An 18661-nucleotide genomic window follows, 5' to 3' on the forward strand; every position below is an offset into this window, starting at 1 on the left:
ACACAGTACATGTAGTTGCTGAGTAATAACATTTTGATGGTCATTTTTCGAGGTATCTGAAAATCTAATTTGATATCTCTCCATTTGGAATGGGTTAAGATAACATCGGAGAAATAAAAAAATATTAAAAAAATAAATACACTAAAGTTTTTTTTTTCGTGGGGTATACGTAGCGTGCAAGAAAGCTCATACGCTCCGTAATCCACGCAACAAACCGCGTTAACTCCGAAATCCACATTTAAACACCTTGTAGATTCGAAATCTGCGTAAAAAAGACTCCTTTGTTGAAAGTTTTTAATCATTTCTGCTAAGGGGCCGCTCAGTAATTACGTAAGCACATTTTTCCACTTTTTCAACCCCCCATCCCTTATAAGACATCGTAAGATATTTTGAGCCTGCGCCGGTTTATTATAAGAGCAGTAGAGAGCTACTGAATTGTCGTAATAAATTTCGCATATTCCAATTAAAAATCTCAAAATAGGAAAAGAAGACGATACAGCAAAGCAGGTGCAGAAATACAACGAAAATTTAATCAAAAAGACCAAAGAACTCATTAATCGAAAATAGTCAAGTTGAATACTCCTTTTTTGGCTACTCATTTCTTCCAAAAGAAACTTCTTTAATGTCTATCAGGATCTCAGTATTCCAGTGCCAGTTCCAATTGAGCTGAGCAAATTGAGTCGTTTTCTAATTAAAACCCCTGGGGTTTCAATCGAGGAAGGAATATTTGCGGAATTCAGCTAAAATTTGAGTTATAGCTTTCTTTGACCAAATATCTAAACAGTTTGTGTCTCGAGCGTGTCCACATTTTGATGATTACACTAGCCAAAAGTAGGTTTGGTGTAGAGTTATACGTTATACGTTTTGACTGATTGCAATAAATATTCTGCATTTTTTTTTCTTTTAAACCTGGTTCTTGATGACGGAAAAACTGTTTGGTGAACAGGCAAATATCAAAAATCAGCAAAAAATATGTTTGGTACAAAAATGCTGTCGATAATATTTTTAATTCTTACTACAGAACCCAATCAAACGATGAAAAATAGTTTTGGACATATATTTTATGAAATTCGTCTTGAAATCTGAGCGGAACCAAAATATTTGAAAATGAGCGCTGAAGAAAATGGAGCAAGGATTTTTAATGGCCCACAAACAAAACGTTTTATTAGAGATTCACAAACTAGAAAAAAAAGCAGTTGAGTTGCACAAAATTTCTTCCGTAGGGAGAGTAGCTCCATCAGTATGTCCATAAAAGTAAAATAGATACAAAAATAGGTATCGTTATGATTTGGAACTACTGTAAAATGACAAATTTTAATGAAAAACACTCTATTTCAATGAAAATTTGCGCAAAATTGTAAACTGTTAGGGATAAATCGTGAGTAGAAAAAAAATGACTGGTATTTTGTTTGTACTCAAAATACTAAGTGCCGTTCTTCTTTTCGCTTGTTCTCTAAACATCTTGTTCCTCATACCTTAAAAAACATGTCTGTATTTGGTGTGATTAATATAGTCTCTGATATTGTAGTATTATATACATTTAGAGTGTTCATTTAGAAAAAAAATTAGATTTAATAGCATAAAGCCAGGTCAAAGTTTTTTTTTGTTTCAGTTGGTGTTCCAAACAAGCGTATATTTATCGAAAGTCGATTGGTTTTATCTACGCTTGGCGCATTGCATTTCAAATTTGTATGGGAAAACAAACTTTTTTGTATTTTCCTTAGGATTGTTTGGCACCCAAAAAAAACTTGGTTTTGGAAAATCGATCACTTTTCCCCACCCTAATATACATACATTCAATCTCATACATACATGCATACATTAATTAGCCCTCTAGTGCCCAGTGCCACCTCTAGACACACTTCAGGTAAACGTCTAGAAAGCTTTAATAAATTCTTATTAAATGTTGATAAAGATTCATAGTGATTATACCGAGATCCGTCTGAAAAATAACTTAGGCACTAGAGGGTTGATGAAGCTTCCACAATGGAATTTCATTTCATTCCGAGGTAAAACGTTACGTTATATCGAGGTTGCCTTCTATCGAGGTATAACTGTATTTCTGGGGTCGTGCGGTTGGCATACAACAATATGATAGCTTTTCTAACGAGACTTCACGTATCTAACGGTGATTCGTGACAGCCGAAATTACTTGTAACACTCTTATCTCCTAAACAGAGAAAAACTGCTTTGTATCAACAAATGACATGTCTATCCTTCACTGAAGCTTCTGCTGCATGTTCTTTTTAAGTTCTATTTTCGTGAATTTTACACATTCACATGACTTGCAGGTTGAGCGTTTTCTTTCAAATTCTTTCTTAAAAAAGGACAGCCATGAGCTAACTAATAAACATCTACCTCAGAAAACAAAATCCGCGCATTGCTCTATACGGCTAAAACAGGACTCGTTCGGTTTTTTCATCTCTAGTGGACCACTTTTTATTTTATTCACTAAACAAAATTACTTACTACACTGAAAATATCTTAAACTTTGAAATGTTAACCTCAAATTTTCAAGCTTATACCTATAAGGGGCCGTTCCTAAACCACGTGGTAATATTTTGATCATTTTTTATACCCCCCGTACCCCCTCGTGGTCTTTCGTGGTGTTTTGGCCAACACCCCTCCCCCCCTTGCGGCTTTAACCACGTGGTCTTTTCATTTGTTAAGTGCCAAAAATTTGCTTAAATTTTTTACATTTCTATTATTAAACTTTCAGTACATTATATATTTCTAAAATGCAAAAACTTCATTCTTCACTTGGTGGCAACAATGAATTATTAGTCAGGAAAAAAGACTACGTGGTCATTTCGTTAACCCCCCCCCCCTGCGTGGTCTTTCGTGGTCTTTTTACAAACCTCCCCGTACCCCTCTTTATGACCACGTGGTTTAGGAACGGCCCCTAAGCAGAAATACAAGAGATAAATTGTTACCAATCCTAAATTTCAACTGTATGTATTTTCATCTGTTTCCACTGCGTTGAAGAAATTCAAAAGTTGTTAATTCAGTTTCTGTTAAAACTAGAAGTGGGCGAAACGGCTCTTTTGCAAGAGCGGTTCTGAACCGCTCACTCACCGTTCTGAACCGACTCATATGAGCGGCTCATGGTTCGCAACGCTTCACGAGTGTTGACAGTTCGTGTTTTCTCGGTGAACTTCGGGTTCGCGCGAACCCATCAGTTCTGTTGCGCTCAAAGACGGTGGCTCTTTTTCGTGAGCCGTTCGTTCTTTCACTCTTTAATAAGAACCGGTTCATATGAACGACTCGTGAGCCGTTCGCCCATCCCTAGTTAATACGAAAAAAACATACTGAAAATGTTGATTTATTCCGACATAATTGACATAAATCGACAGCACTGCAGAGGTTACCTAGGTTACCAATTTTGCACGTAACTAACTACAGCGGATACCTAGGTAACCTACTACGACTGTCTGCGGCTACGTTTATTCATGATAATGTGATTCAATGATGGGGGCGTCGTGAGATGAATAATTGAGCAGTGATTTAAGTTTTGAGATGGATATGGAAGCTTCGTGAAACATGGTTTGTTTTACAAAATTCAGGATAAATCTAGCCAAGTTTACTAAATATACAATGCTTAGTAATTCTATAAGAACACGTAAGCGAATTTTGTTAATTTGTTCAATGATTTCGTGAAAATTTGGTGTTAAATCCGCGATGAATAATGGAACAAATACCCTAACTGATGTTCTTTCGAAGTCTCGCTTATTTTGAAATCGCTTGTAGCAAAAAATGAAAAAGAACAATTAAATGCTTGAAATGCCGTAATTAGACGAACAAAGCAATAAAGCTGCCCATAAAAAAGCTACGACTTAAATATTTTTCAGATAATGTTTTGCAGACAAAGTGTCATTTATGGAGATGCTGGACAAACTCTTGGCCTCGTAATAACGTATGTCTAACTAAAAATCTGCCGTTTCAAGCATAGTTGTCCCACATAAGGTTTGTATAGAACATGGAACAACTATTTTTGGAATGTTAGCAATCCTCTTAACCAACTGGGCACTAGAGGGTTAATATATTTTCAATTGTCATTTTAGATTTGTCTGAATTTTTGCACAAATGTTTCTATGAGCTCATTTTGTGCTCTTCTTTCGAATCACAACAATTTTTTTTAAATACTTCCGTCGTTGCTTATTGAAACGATTCATGAACAACTTTTTTTTTGAAGTAAGTAATTGAATTTCGCATGCACGAAATTGTAAAATCATGCAACTTTGTACCCTGAAAGAGACCGTAACCGATTTGAATATCTCTAACAAAAAATTGAAAACATTACTTTGGAAACTAAACTCAAATCATATCGAACAATGAACGAAAATAAAATAATAAACATTGAACTTTCCGTGAGTAGTTTTCACACTCTGGCATTCCTTTTATTTCAGTATTTCCACTCGGAAAAAGTTTTGCGCTATAAATTTTCACTAAGAGTGAAATGCTAGATGGAAAATATTCAAACCCAACCTTCAACGGGATTACCCTTGAATTGATCTGCATTGTCCAAGCGAACATCTCAACCAAGTCAGTTTTTATTTCTCATTCTTTTCCAGAATCAGATGACTCACCGGGGATGTATTTGCGGGATGACTTCCTTGGCCGACCGACGGAGCTGCGAGCCCCGACGGCGGAAAGGGCAGCGCTCTTCCTGGATCTGGCTCTCGCGGGACGAGCGCAGGGCAGCAGTAACCTGGAGCCGGCACTAATTTATACCCTGCACGTCTACCAATACAGCTTGTCCGGCAAACGGGGTGGTGAGTTTCGACGGCGCCGCCATTCAATAAATACACTTTTACGGTTCTGCAGACGTACTTAATTTCCCCTCTGTGTTTTCACTGTTTTTCGTTTACTTTTTCTCTTAAATCGGTTTAACTTGAAATATAAAACAGTGGAAGGTGGTCGCAGCCGGTTGCATCTGATCGATTTGGGAGGTTGCGCCAATCGAAGCGGAGGGCTGCCACTGTCCGGCATCGGTAACGTTTTACTGGCGATACTCAGCGGCCAGAAGCATCCACCCAACAGGGATCATCCCCTGACGCCACTGCTGCGGGACTGTCTGGCGCCACTAACTTGTCATGTGGCAATTGTTGCCCATGTGGTACACTCACAGGTGAGAACAATTTTTGCTAACTCCGACCACCGAACAAATGTCAACTAAACCATTGCTTACAGACTCACACCGATACTCTAACCACAATTCAGTTGGCGTCTCGCATCCACCGGATGCGAAGACGAAAACCCCGTCATCATCTCTTTGTTGATCGGGGCGTAGGTTTGAACGGTTCCTCCGGTCACCAATCCGGTGGTTCCTCCGAAGGTCCCGACCCGTCAAGTTCGGACTTTTCGCAGGACACCGTAATCTACATGGGACCATGCGACGATCCCACCGACGGAGAGCATCCTCCAGTTTATCTGCCGAGCCTGAACTCCGGAGACAACCGTTGCGCTATGAACAAAGCCCTGAAAGGCTCGGTCGCCGAGAAACCTACTCCGGCTGTTACAGCCTCACCCCAGAAAAAGAAAATCTCTTCCACTTCCAAGCGTAAGAGCGAAACCTTGCCCCATCCTATTAGATTGAATTATTTCAATACCTATTCTTGCCCCCTTGCAGCTCAAATTCCTGCTCCAGCACCGATCCCCATACGCACCGACAGCCTGAAGCGGAATCAAAGCTACAGCCAGCAGGCCTCCGCCGGGCCGGAGCTGGTGGCTAACGTGATTCAAATTGCATCTCAGCATGCCTCACCGAAAGTGGTTGCCGGAGCCTTCAAGCACATCACCAACATTAGTAAAGGTTCCAACATTCCCACCCCCAAAGGATCCCCTCTCAGGCGACCAAATCCACCAGCAACAGGTTCCACCTCCGCCCGGGAAAGTCCTTCTCGGCAGGTAAGCGAAGAAAAATGGATCGATGGCCCACGGATGTCTAAATCCAAAGTCCACGAAGCCCGTCACTTACTGAGAGAAATCAACCACGTTAAAAACCACGAAACATGGGTCGATGGACCAAAAACGGCCAGTGCTACCCAGGTTTACCTTCCCCCGGGCAGCCATGGCGGCCAAGCTTACGGTTTCATGGATAACCACAAAAAGTCTATGATTCGACAGTGGGTTGAGAATCAGTCTATGCAGCTCTTGCAGCAATCAGTGTCAGCCAACAACTCACCCGCTCACAGCAGACACCAGAGCTATAATCTACCTAGGTTTAGGCCGAGTAAATCGGACGAAGACGGTTTCATACTAGAGCTGGACACCAGGCAAGAGGAACTGGTGAACCCAATTGCTTTCCGTGGATTTACTGCCACCAGTGGAGTGTTAAACAGTTCCGAGAGTCATGTTCGGACGGGACTGAAGCAAGCCTACAGTCTAGACAACCCGGAAGTTCAATCAATGAGTCCAGTTTACGCCACGACTGCAGCTCACACCACCACCTTGATGGCTACCACAGCGGCAGCTACCACCACCAACGCCACTGCTCCCACAGTTAACGACAATCATTCCGAACGATCGCATCCACCATCTTCGCGTGCTAGTGATAAACCTGCTAGCAAACACGGTGACAGCCAAGAGGAGGAAGATCAGGATAGCGGCCCTTCGGAAGTTCCGCCGGCGTTACCACTGATGGATCCTCTCGGTTCGCGGGAAATCTCCCACGAAAGTATTCACCGCCTGTGCTCGAGACATGTGTCTCGCGACAACATGAGTGTTCACAGCCACAACAGTCACAATGCCGGCATGATGGATTGTGGTCTCCAGGTTACCGAGGATGAAATCGCCAGAACTATGGGAGGGTAGGCACACATTTTTTTGGGTTTTTGGTGAGCAGAGGTGCGAGTTTAATGTTTTTTGTTTGTTTTTATTTTCTCTACAGAGAGCATCCGCTTAGTGCACTAAGCCATGGTGAACTGTCAGTCGTGTCAAGTTTCAACGTTGGAGGAGACGTTTTCAGCGATTGTGTCATTGGTGATAGCATGCGGTAAGTTTACTAAACTGCTATTTCTGATTTGAAATATCTAGCTATCGATTATGAACTACTCTTTCCAAACTGTTTATTTTGAGCTGTTGATCTTATAATCCACTTGCATTTGGATTCTGAACTTTTTTTTTATTTCGGATGCATATGGGAGCGGTTCCCGTACAATAAATATTATTTATTGGCGGAGTTTTAGCCGTTTTCCTGAAACTCTTTGTATTTTCTTGAGAGGCTTGTGGTGATTACGATGGAAGTCCAACAGATCAACTGAAATGATGAAACGCAACAATTTTCATTAATGGTTATTCCACACCGAGAAAAATGAATTTTATATTTTTTTTTGCATTTAGGGATTGTTTTTGATCGTTGACAGCGTTTTTGCCAAAAGCCTTCAAAAATGAAGAGAATCGCTCATGGTTTATAACTTTCCGGTAATTATAAAGTCATTAAAAAAAACATTTTGAAAAAAAAACGTTTCTCTGTTTTCTTCATGATTTATGATATCTATTTGTTTATCAAATTCAATGATTCTATGCTTTTATAATTCACTCCTGTCATTTTTACTCTGTCGAGTTTTGACGTTTTTTTTATGCTCATCGAACGAATTATGAAGCGATGCGGCAGGAACATGACCAATGTGGTCAGAACATTCCCCGGTTCATAGCCCTGACCCGGGAGTCCTATTCGGCTTAGATTACCCTCTAGTATTTCCGGTTTCATTCCGGTTTCTATTCGTTCGCATCCATTCCTGTAGAAACCATTCTTTGCCGAACACGATGGGTTCCTCCACCACTTCACGGGTCTAGCTTCTTCGGCTGTTACCTTCTCCAGCCCTCAACGATCTGGTTTTGCTGAACCAGTTTGCCCCCTGATTTAGTATGGGGACATACTCCTCTTTTCAGCGCCCTCACATCACGTTGCCAACGCACTGCTGTGAACACTGAAACGTTTTTTCGAAGCATTTCTGCTGTATGTACGACTGGTAGAGCTGCACACGTTCTGTTGGTTCGATGAAGTGCCCTTCAAAAAAGATCGGTTTGGGGTGAGTGCTTCTACTTCGTCTGACTGCTGAGAAACGTTCGTGAGCGAACGTGAATTTATTACTTGCTTTGCGGTCGCTTAATCCACGTCATTTCTCTTGTCTTCATAATCATCGCCTTGCTCTTTGCATGCAACACCCCAAGCCTTCCATCTGCAGTTCGACAAAAAACGAAGAGCGCACGCCATTGCACCGTCCGTTTAAAAGAGCGGTCAGGGAATACGAGAACGTCCGATAAAATAAAACCTCGTGCGGAAACAGATGAATTCTTAGTTCTTCAGTTGTGTTCAACGGCGGTAGTTCCCTTTTCGCCCACTCCCCTTCACTCTTGTGCAGTAACGCTGGTTCGCAAACCCATGAACTGTCCGGATCCTTGGCCCAGTTCGTAAGCAGGTCTGCAACGTTGGTTCTGGCCAGCACCCAGCCGACTAACTTCACCTTGTGCAAACGCCCGAAAATACTCCATTTTTTTTATTCTCGCTTATTTTCCGTCGGTCTAGTTCCGCCACTGTTGTGGCCAATCACCGACGCCCAGGGAGGCGACTCCACACCCAGGACCCTAACTCACGACCCGTTCATTAACGGACCGGCGCCAACGGCTTTACTTCCTCATGCGATGAAAGGCGTGATCCCAGAGATTTTTCGCCTCAGAAAATCTCCCGGTGTCGGCTAGGATTGAATCTAGACCAGTTGGGTTGGTTGTGAGTGGATCACGCCACCTCACAACCATCGACACCTATGTCGGCGGTGGGATTCGAACCCAGGCGTCAAGCGTGGTTGGCGGAGACGTTACCAACCACATTATGGCCCCCGCTCGCCCCCCGAAAATACTCTACACATCCGTACGCTGTCTTGCTAGTACCAGCGAATACGTGTAACTGCAGATTCGTTATTTCATACGACTTTGCGCCTCCAAAAAAACTCCTTGGCAGCCTGAACGACATCTGCCTCCAGCGCAGCAATACATTAATGTTTCGTCAAATGATCTATTCAATTGAGGGTTCTGAGTAAATTTGTCTTTTTCTGGTTCCCAAAACGGTCTCTAACATACGTTCGTCATCCGTGCCTTTATCCCGACTGAAAAGCACTGATGCAATCCACCGCACCCTAAAGCACGCAGCCCTCCCCCCATTGATTTTCCAGACACCAGCACCAAATCTAGAGCAGGCAAAAATATAGATGACATAAGGGTAGATGAAGAAGCGCGGCTACGATTATTGGCGCGAAAATTTAGACAATGTCTTAGGGCAAAGAGGAATGACCTGCTGTAGCAACTACACTCATTTGGTAACCAGATTTCGAATTGAACGGTCACGACCTGTTAAGAATTTAAAAGCGAAAAGACAAGTGAACTTAGAGACAGTACAAAAGTGTGTGGCTATAATGAACAGCAGGCAAGGCACTCTCCTTGTCCCTTAACAATTGCCTCGTCACCAGTTAGCTAATCAAGTTAAAAAACAACGCATATTCCCCAGAACCCCGCTGTTTCATATTTAAGAACCGTCGAGACAATCTACGTTGGACCCATCGTTGGTGGTTGAAGACGTCGATCAGTGGCCATTTTGGCGGCAAAGACAGCAAGGCAACACGTGGAGAGGACGGATTGGTGCAGGATGAAACTGGAGGGAACTGGAGGGAACGAGCATGTGGATAGTGTGCTAAGGATGAAACGGGGCCCCGGAGAAGTAACAAGGTTTACGAAAGGTTAGCTAGAGATAAGGAAGTGGGGGTCGACACTGTCGACTCGACAGCCAGGAATAAAAGTTGTGAGCGCATAGAGACTCAAACAAGCATTTTCCTGGAACCGCGAAATTTCCCTTAAGTAAGCCAACCCTGGGGCAATTATTCAGGGAGTCCCTATGGCGCACGCTGCTGAGGCTGGAGGAATACTTACAAGTTATTTTATGAGACTAGCCCTTGTTTTGGTAATTCACAATTCGCTGACCTCAACGCAGGATTCTTTTGTAGTTTTCGCTCGAGTGCTCTCTTCCTTCGTACGGCAATCGAGTAGTTGTCGAGAAACCATCGCGCATCTATTTGCCACAGTAGCCCCGTTTCGAAACGATCGTCAACACTTCTCGTCTTCCTCTCGCCAATTTCTCGAGTGCGTTGAACGGTGTAACCGCTGTCTCATACATCTCATATTGTGTCCGAATAAGATCGTGCAGCTCTTGATTGCTCAGCCGTGTGACTAGATGTAAATTAAATTGTGGTCTCTGACCTTCCATTTCTCCGAACCATACAGCTCTACTCACACTGCTTCCGGATCGGCGCCGGGCATTCTTACGAATGCGTTTACACTGAAGCGCTGTACCGAGTCCGCGGCAAAGCCAAGTTGCCGCCAGGCAAGAAGAAAAATACCGTTGTTGACGATATTTTATGTTTCCCAGAGAGTGCACGGCACATACTCGTGTAAATATGTGTATGTAGCAATGACATATTTCGGGCGAAGCGCGGTGCGGTATAAAAAGGCCGACGTCCTTTCATATACACACATTAACATTTCTCAGCAAGAACACGGAGTAGGCACAGTTCAAATACGGAGCAGTGTGAATGCATAGAAAATCTCGGAAAGAAGCATACACGGCCCGGACCCTGCCCAGCGCTGCCGGTCCGGAAGCAGGGTGAATAACGCTTAAACCGTCCGTCCGAACTTCGACCGTGATGCGATAGTTTCGCTCGGCTTACAGCTGCGCGACCTGAATGGCGCAAACAGATATAGGTTGTCTAAACCTATAAAAGCGGAAGAAGAGCGGTTTTTACATTTCCTTCTCGTTTTTGACTGAAAAAAAAAACATTTTAAGTTCTTTCTTTGTTTTATTCATCAATTTTTCGCGACAGTTCGTTACAGAATTTTTGGGGTAGATCTTACGCGTCAGGTTTGCTCAGAAATTCTCGATGGGACGCAGCTGGCGGACGTTGGGTGAATTCGCCGGTTTGGTTATCACCTCCAACGGTCGCTTCGATTAGTGGGCCGACGCCAGATCTGGCCAGAACACCACGTCTTCGTATTGGTATTTCTTGATGAACGTCGTTGCTTCTTACTATAAATTTCCCCGTGCACGGCCAGTCTGCTTTTACCCATGCTGAGCAACCTTAAGCTGGACAGCTATAGCCCTTGGTCTCCCCGGGACCGCCGTTAGGCATTACTTCAGGGAGAGGGCCAGTCGTGCTTTTTGCACTTACCTCCCTGGGTAGCAGAGCAATCTATGTAGGCCAGTGAGTTAGCTACTGACTGGGGCATGTCGACGGTTTCCCGTCGATTGGTGCCTTGCAAAATATTTACGATCTGTGATGCAGCCTTGATGACCGCACTCCAGATTTCCCTATTCTCGCACATCCTACGCACAATATTCTCTGGCGTGGTGTCCGTCCCTTATTGCCAGCATTTCGTGCCTTATCCGCTCGAAACGCGGACATGTGACACACATGCTCCTCGTTTGCTTCCGCACCCGTACATGCGGCGCACATAGGGGACTCGGCATACCCGAACCTATGCAGGTACTGTCTAAAGCAGCCATGGTTTGAAAGGGTTTGTGTCAGATGGAAGGTTACTTCCCCATGGCGCCTGTTAATCTAGCATGCTAACTCTGGAATGAGTCGGTGTGTCCATCTACCTTTTGTAGTGTTGGAGCACTCTCGCTGCTACCTAGCCATTGAAGATGACCGTATGGTGTTGCGAATACCCCTCGTGTCGCGTTGGTCGAAGCACTCTACATCCTCTTTGACGATGATGCTGATGGGCATCATGCCAGCCAGGACGCAAACCGCCTCGTACGACACTGTTCGGTATGCGCACGCGACCCTTAGGCACATTATCCTGTACGTACTCTCGAGTTTGCCGCGATGGCACGAGGTACTCAATACCTTGGACCACACTGGTCCTCCATACCTGAGTATGGACGTGGTCACGCTAGCAAGGACTTTGCGCCTGCTGCTACGAACCGCCGAGCTGTTTGCCATCATGCGAGATAGCGCTGCCACAGCCATGGAAGCTTTCTTGCAGGTATAATCGACGTGGCTCCCGAACGTGAGCTTGTCGTCGATCATAACCCCCAGAAGCTTCAACGAGCGTTTTGAGGCGATAGTGCATGTACCGGCACTAATCGATGCCTCCTGCTCAGACTTTCTGTTATTTACAACAATAACTTCAGTCTTATGGTGCGCTAGCTCCAGTTTCCTGGAGTGCATCCAGTCTTCCACTACGCGTATTGATAGCGCGGCCTTTAACTCTACCTCTCTAATAGACTCGCCATAGACCTCAAGAGTTATGTCATCGGCGAAGCCCACGAACACCACCCCTGGAGGGAGTGTTAGTTTTAACACGCCGTCATACATAGCGTTCCACAGTACCGGACCCAGGATGGAACCTTGCGGTACACCTGCGGTAACCGGAACGCTTTTCTGACCCTCGTTTGTGTTATACACTAGCACTCGATTCTGAAAGTAGTTGCCCAGAATCTTGTACAGCGGCGTCGGCACTCTGAGACTCTGTAGCGCTAAGGCTATGGAGTCCCAGCTGGCACTGTTAAACGCGTTCTTCACGTCAAGCGTGACGATCGCACAGTAACGAATGCCCCTCCTCTTGCGTTGGATTGCAACCTCAGCCGTTCTGGTGACGGAGAGAATTGCATCCACCGTGGACCTAACTTTTCGAAAACCGAACTGGTTGCTTGATAGACCGTTCTCACTTTCTGTATATTTCACCAGTCTATTGAGGATTACCCTCTCAAGCACCTTGCCCGCCGTGTCCAGCAGGCAGATTGGTCTGTATGCCGATGGGTCACCTGGTGGTTTCCCAACCTTCGGCAACAGCACCAGCCTCTGGCGCTTCCACACGTCCGGGAAGAGGCAGTCGTCAAGGCATTTCTGCATGACCGCCCTGAACAACCCGGGGGCTTCTTTGATGGCCGTCTTGATGGCCAAGTTCGGGATTCCGTCTGGTCCCGGAGCCTTGCCTACTTTCAGGGAGTTTGCGATCTCGATCAATTCATCTTCCGTCACCCTTACCGCATCGTCAGCCTCTGCACTGCTGCCGTCACTTACGGTAGGTGGTGACTCGTCAGCCAGAGGCCAGGGACTTGGTTCGTGGCTTGGGAAGAGGCCCTGAATGATCGTTTCTAGCGTCGCTGGTGGTTATTCTGCCGGGGCTAGCGCACCTCTAGCCTTGGTCATAACGATTCTGTAGGCGTCACCCCACGGGTTCGAATTTGCACTGGCGCAAAGTCTTTCGAAACAGGCTCGTTTACTGGCTGTGATTGCGCTCATAAGCGTTGCCTTAGCGGATCTGAATGCGGCACCGCGTTCCTCTCTTTGCTCATTGGAACGCGCGCATTGCATCCTCCGCCTTGCACGGAGGCATGCACTACGTAAGCCGGCTATCGTTTCGCTCCACCAGTATATCGGTGGTCTATCCTCCCTAGGCGGACAAGATCTAGGCATCTTGCCGTCGCACGCCCATGACAACATCGAATTTAGATGGTCCGCACCCGGGTGTGGTTCACCCTCTTCGTGCTTCCATCTAATGGCCTGATCAAAAACATCTGCATCGAAATGCAATGTTTTCCAGCCGCAGAAGGATGGAATATTGGCCCTACTCGCTGCTAGCTGATCGCTATTCGTGTAGCTGTCGTCTACCCTCCAGTTCGTGAGCACGGCCAGTCTGGAGCGAATGAAGCGCGGTTTCGACATCCTATTCTCGCTGATTTTGAGTCACAGCGGTACCTAATTGGAAGTTTCCCAGTGGTGTTGAAATGGACTTCACCTCGGAGCTCACTGATAGAGCTGTCGATTTTTTTTTCTGCTGACTCATAGATTACTTTGATTGATGCGGCATGGGTAGTATCGTCAGTGCATGTGAAGGTGAACCCATGGAAAACGTACAGCGTACCTTTCGCCCTCAACTGTTTGGTCACTGAGTCATGCACCAAGGTAGTATACGAGCCTTCGTCCAGAAAAGCCGATGTAAAGTGTTACCTGCATCATGCAGAAAATCACCGCATTCTCCGCATAACTTACCGCATTGCATTTCGCACGCTGCAACTGGATCGATTCTTTTACCTGATACAACAATGAATGCAACAAGAAATGATGGTGTCATTTCGGAAACTGTCATTGCACTCCTCTAAGTCGGGCATATGCACAAACTACTTCTTCTTGCTGCTTTCTCTGCCAGATAGCGCAGAATTATTGCTCAACACCACAGTAAACATCCGAAGTAGACTGTCCACCTTTTTCCGCTTGTACCGGACCAAAACGAGCTTGTAACATGGGGAAAACTTGTCGACTTACTCCTGTACCTGCATCAGGTTGTTACTTTCTCTAGGCAAGCAGCCTCGAAATGGTCGCACAACTACTTTACAGTGATCCCGAAACAATGAAAGTTGCCAACCGATCCGCTCTCGGTGCCGGAGCATTCCTCACCTTCGCTAGCAGGGCTTCTCTGGTTGGATCACATTTGGCACTGAATCCGATATCACGAAACTATTCTAAACAGCTTCAAGCGCGTCTGCCATTTAAAGTCCTACAATCGCGTTACGTTCTTCCCTGAACTTCGGCAGACTATAAGACACCGGTTTTCGAGTAGTCAACTGGTGTCTCGAGTTCCTACCAGAATAGCATCCTGGCCCGCTTACGACTTTCTTACTGCGCATGCTGTCATAAACGCTGCGTCTGGGCTTCTCAAAAAGGTCACTGTCAATACTATCACCATCTTCGTAGTCCTCGATTTCGTCACCTTTGATTCTGGATATAGTTTGGATTTTCATCCAGAGCACCATCGATGTTGCCCCCAACCGTGCCCCATTTGCTCTTCAAACGCGTTGACTTTTGAATACTACTTTCGTACTATTTTCGAATCGTATCTCCACGGCTAATTGGCATTCCGACATTTCCTGCTCGTGTTCCAGTTATTGCTGTCCGATTTCTCGTTGAAATTGCTAGTCCTACTGACGTATCTTCTGTTCTTGCTGAAATTATATTTCGTACAAAGCCTTCTTTCTAGCAAGCTGTATCTTTCGCGCCTCAATCTAGTTCGCAAAATCCTGCCTTATTCGCTATGCTCTTTCCGATTGCGGCTCGGTCGAAATCCATGGCCCCGCATCACTGTTTGAATCAGATTTCTTGACCCATTTCTTGCCTGCCTCCGGGACTTTCAACTGTTGAACCGCACAAAAAATGAGCCCAATTCCTGCACTGCGGTCATTGGACCCAGTCGAGATTCGTCCCGCAAAATAAGCGCGTATCGTTTTTGAATATTATGGGCGCTTGTTTGAAGGTTATGTTCCGAAGGTGATTTTTGAAATTTGTTGATATTTGCGTTTTTGAACGTATTATACAGTTATTTAGAAACCAAACGACATCATCCAAAATTTAAAAATTCCATGTTCCGGCTTAAAGATATGATCGAGGGCTTGTATCACACTCATCGAACGATTTTGATTTTAGCTTTTTTTTCTTGTTTAGGGTTTGGAAGCTGTTAACAATAGTTTTATATTTACATTTATTTCGCAGAAACCAGTTCGACCAACTGGCACGACTGAGGGAGATCTTCACATCACAACTGGCAATGGCCGAAGTGACGCCCGCCTTCCGACTAGGTGACGCTGGCAGCGTTTACAGTGAACCGGCATATCGCTTTAATACCGGCCCGGCTAGCGTTTGCAGTGAACCCGCGTACCGTCCACCCAGCCCTCGGTGTCGAGATTGTCGCCAATCGCTAAACCTGTCGCGCACACCCAGCCAAAGTTCGTTGCCAAGTTTAACGGGGATCGTTGCGATTGCCGGTATGGAGCAGTACGCTTCGTTACGACATCCGGACGGCGCCTCGGATCCCAATTTGCCAAAGCTGGAGAAAAACACCGACCCGTTGCTCGACCCGGAGGAGCACATTCGGGAGAACCCTCTCGCCGAACTTGATGACCATGAAGCCCTCAAAGGAAGCAGTTCTATGCTGGCACAGCAATCTCTTCCCACACTACCTCTGCTTCCACTCTCAACTCCGGAAGCGTACGACAGTGGACATGACTCGACACCGCGTACTTCCAAGCATTCGGGCATCTCGAGGAGAGCGGAAAGTGGCTACCACAGCGTAGGTACAGTGCGCGATAGTGATGAATCGAGTTTTGGTTCGGCGGCCTCACGAGCCAACCAAAAATCTAAGAAACGAAATCGTAACGACAAATCGCTCTGCCATTGGCTACGGAATCCCTTTAACTGCACCTATCCGGACACGGAAGGGGACGTCAGTGACTTCTAGGGGCACGTGTAATGTAGTCTTGCTTGCATACTAGCTTAATTTGTTTTGCATTTTTTACCGCTAAGAAAGAGTATATTCTATGCACTCGGTTAATTTCTAAGCTAGCGTTGTCTGTTATACCTAAAAAAAAAAAGGAAAGAACAAAATACTAACCTAGGAATTTGTCTAGCGAGCACCTCCCGGAAGACAATAAACTGAATCGCAAAGTTGGCAAACGACACAATCGGTAGAATGTTCTAGTTCTCCTTGAAATAGTAGAATCATAGTCCTAAAGCTCTTTCCGCATCCGCATTGCGCCGCATTACCTGTTTTCCACGATGTAGGAGTACTGCTTAGGTTGGGAATCGATGGTGCATCTACTTACTATTTGTACAGTAAACAATTTTATAGGCTATCAGTGTGTGCTGTCGATTAGATTCAACCCGTTTGAGGGAAGGGAAAGTACTCTTCAATACTGTCCATCGGGCCATCGTTGCTTCTGTTTATCTGATTGTACTGCTATGCAAATTAAATGTATATTCCATTCCGTATTCCCCTTGTTATCTAACTAATTACTCGAACTAATGCAGTTCAATTTTTTATCGCGTGCCGCGGTTAAACCTCTCCTGATGTGCTGATACTAAATTACGGTTTAGAGAAGTTTACAAAAAAAAACGTTTTATAAAGGTTTACCAATTCTTCTGAATATTATGTATATCCTTAAAATATCGTTAATTATACGTGATTTTTGGGCTTTATGTGAAATTACACGCTATCGGATTGGGAAATTGGAAGAAAGTTGATCATTGTTGCTTAAATTTTTTCGGAAAGTATCACTATACCAGTTCTTAGTCACAAGCCATTCGAAATGCTTCATTAGGGCGGTCAGTTTTCAATTCAAAATTGTTCATCCAAACCAAACCTATGTGGGAACAACGATATCATTCAAGTGCAGAACAGAAAGAAATTTTAATTATCATCAATAGAAATCTAAATCTACCAACCGACGGGGTTTCCTGGCAGCAGAACCTTTCCCAGATATTTGCCACGTTCAGCAGAGCATAAATATGTATAATGAAATTATTTGAATGAAAATCGATTAGCAAAATAATTGCCCTGATTTACACATTGCAATAAACTGGAAAATATCAATCCGTTTAGTATTTCCCGCCGCGTACCCACATTTCCAGCAAAAAAAAACCAACACCGCAAGCGCAAACTACTGGCTGGCCTCTCCAAAACAGGCCCAGTGCCGATAATTAATCAGTTAATCATCGACGGCGTCCCGTGGAGCATCATTTACCAATAAATGGAAATCATGTTCGATTTTTCAGTCCAACCGGAGCCTGTTCGTGGTAAAATCAAACAGCAGCAGTGCAATAAAGCCACAGTTTTAATAGAGTTGAAAAATCATCAGTCCCGCGAAAGGACCAATTGTTTTCGATTACCACTGCCGGAGGCGATTAACGAGAGAACGAAAAAAATAAATAAATTTGTTTTATTTTTAAAAAATATATACAAAACACACTCAGACACACACACACATACGTACCGAGAGTGAAGGATTTAAGCGCGGTAACGAACGTCATAATCGATCGGCACATCGGAACCACCACCCCATTTCGCTTCTCGATCGAATTTTTTAAACTATACAAAGAGAGGACCTAGAGTAAAAAAAAGCTTTTATCGAAATCGACTATACATAAGGTAATGTGTATCGAAACAGAATGTGGTGGAACGGAGAAATAAAAATTAAGCCAGAAACAAACCAACGCAAACCAAGTAACAGAAACAACAATAGCATCGTAATCGGTGAACATTGTGCTACCAATCAATATATACCATTGTAGGATGGAATTATTATTATACATATGAAATATTATTATTGCTATTATATTATACAATATTATTAGAGAAATGGGAAGAATGGTCATTGGAATAAAACGAGAAAATAATTTTATATGAAGTTGGTGCAGTTGGGTCTATTGTCGAACAATCCGAAACTCTTTTTCTTGGTTAGTATATTTCTAGTGATTTTTTCCCGATGGTAAGTAATAAGTGATTGGTAAGATTTCTGACAGAAATGTGCCTGCATCACGCTTCTGAACATCGATAGATTTTTTTTGTGAATAGCTCTAACTTTGAAATTTAAAAGAAAAACAAGATTTAAAATTATCTACAGTTTTTTATTTGTCGCGTACGTTGAAAAATGGTATAAGAAAATCCGAACGAATTATAGATAGTAGGGTATTTGCACCTATAGTAGATGTATGTCAATAGTTACACTATTGAGAAAATAATCAATTTCAATTCAAAAAGATTCATAATTCGGCAACTAAAACACCGCTTTGATATGGAATGTAATTATTTCACTACAATGTCAACCCTTGAGCCT

General features: G+C 44.1%; 1 protein-coding gene across 3 annotated transcripts in view; it reads left to right on the forward strand.

The window, feature by feature from the left end:
* The window catches only part of LOC129726909 (kinesin-like protein CG14535), a 312223-nt gene extending 293991 nt beyond the window's left edge, over positions 1 to 18232 (forward strand). For 2 of the 3 annotated variants that reach the window (XM_055684158.1, XM_055684161.1), the window contains 5 exons: positions 4572 to 4772; positions 4908 to 5128; positions 5191 to 6809; positions 6890 to 6994; positions 15543 to 18232. In XM_055684158.1, the coding sequence (XP_055540133.1) occupies positions 4572 to 4772; positions 4908 to 5128; positions 5191 to 6809; positions 6890 to 6994; positions 15543 to 16287 (2891 nt within the window). In that variant the 3' untranslated portion in view covers positions 16288 to 18232. The remainder of the gene's footprint in view (positions 1 to 4571; positions 4773 to 4907; positions 5129 to 5190; positions 6810 to 6889; positions 6995 to 15542) is intronic. The other variant, XM_055684160.1, reaches the window with a different exon arrangement.
* Positions 18233 to 18661: the final 429 nt, after the last annotated feature.

This window comes from Wyeomyia smithii, chromosome 3 (genome assembly GCF_029784165.1).
Source record: "Wyeomyia smithii strain HCP4-BCI-WySm-NY-G18 chromosome 3, ASM2978416v1, whole genome shotgun sequence".
Classification (NCBI taxonomy): domain Eukaryota; kingdom Metazoa; phylum Arthropoda; class Insecta; order Diptera; family Culicidae; genus Wyeomyia; species Wyeomyia smithii.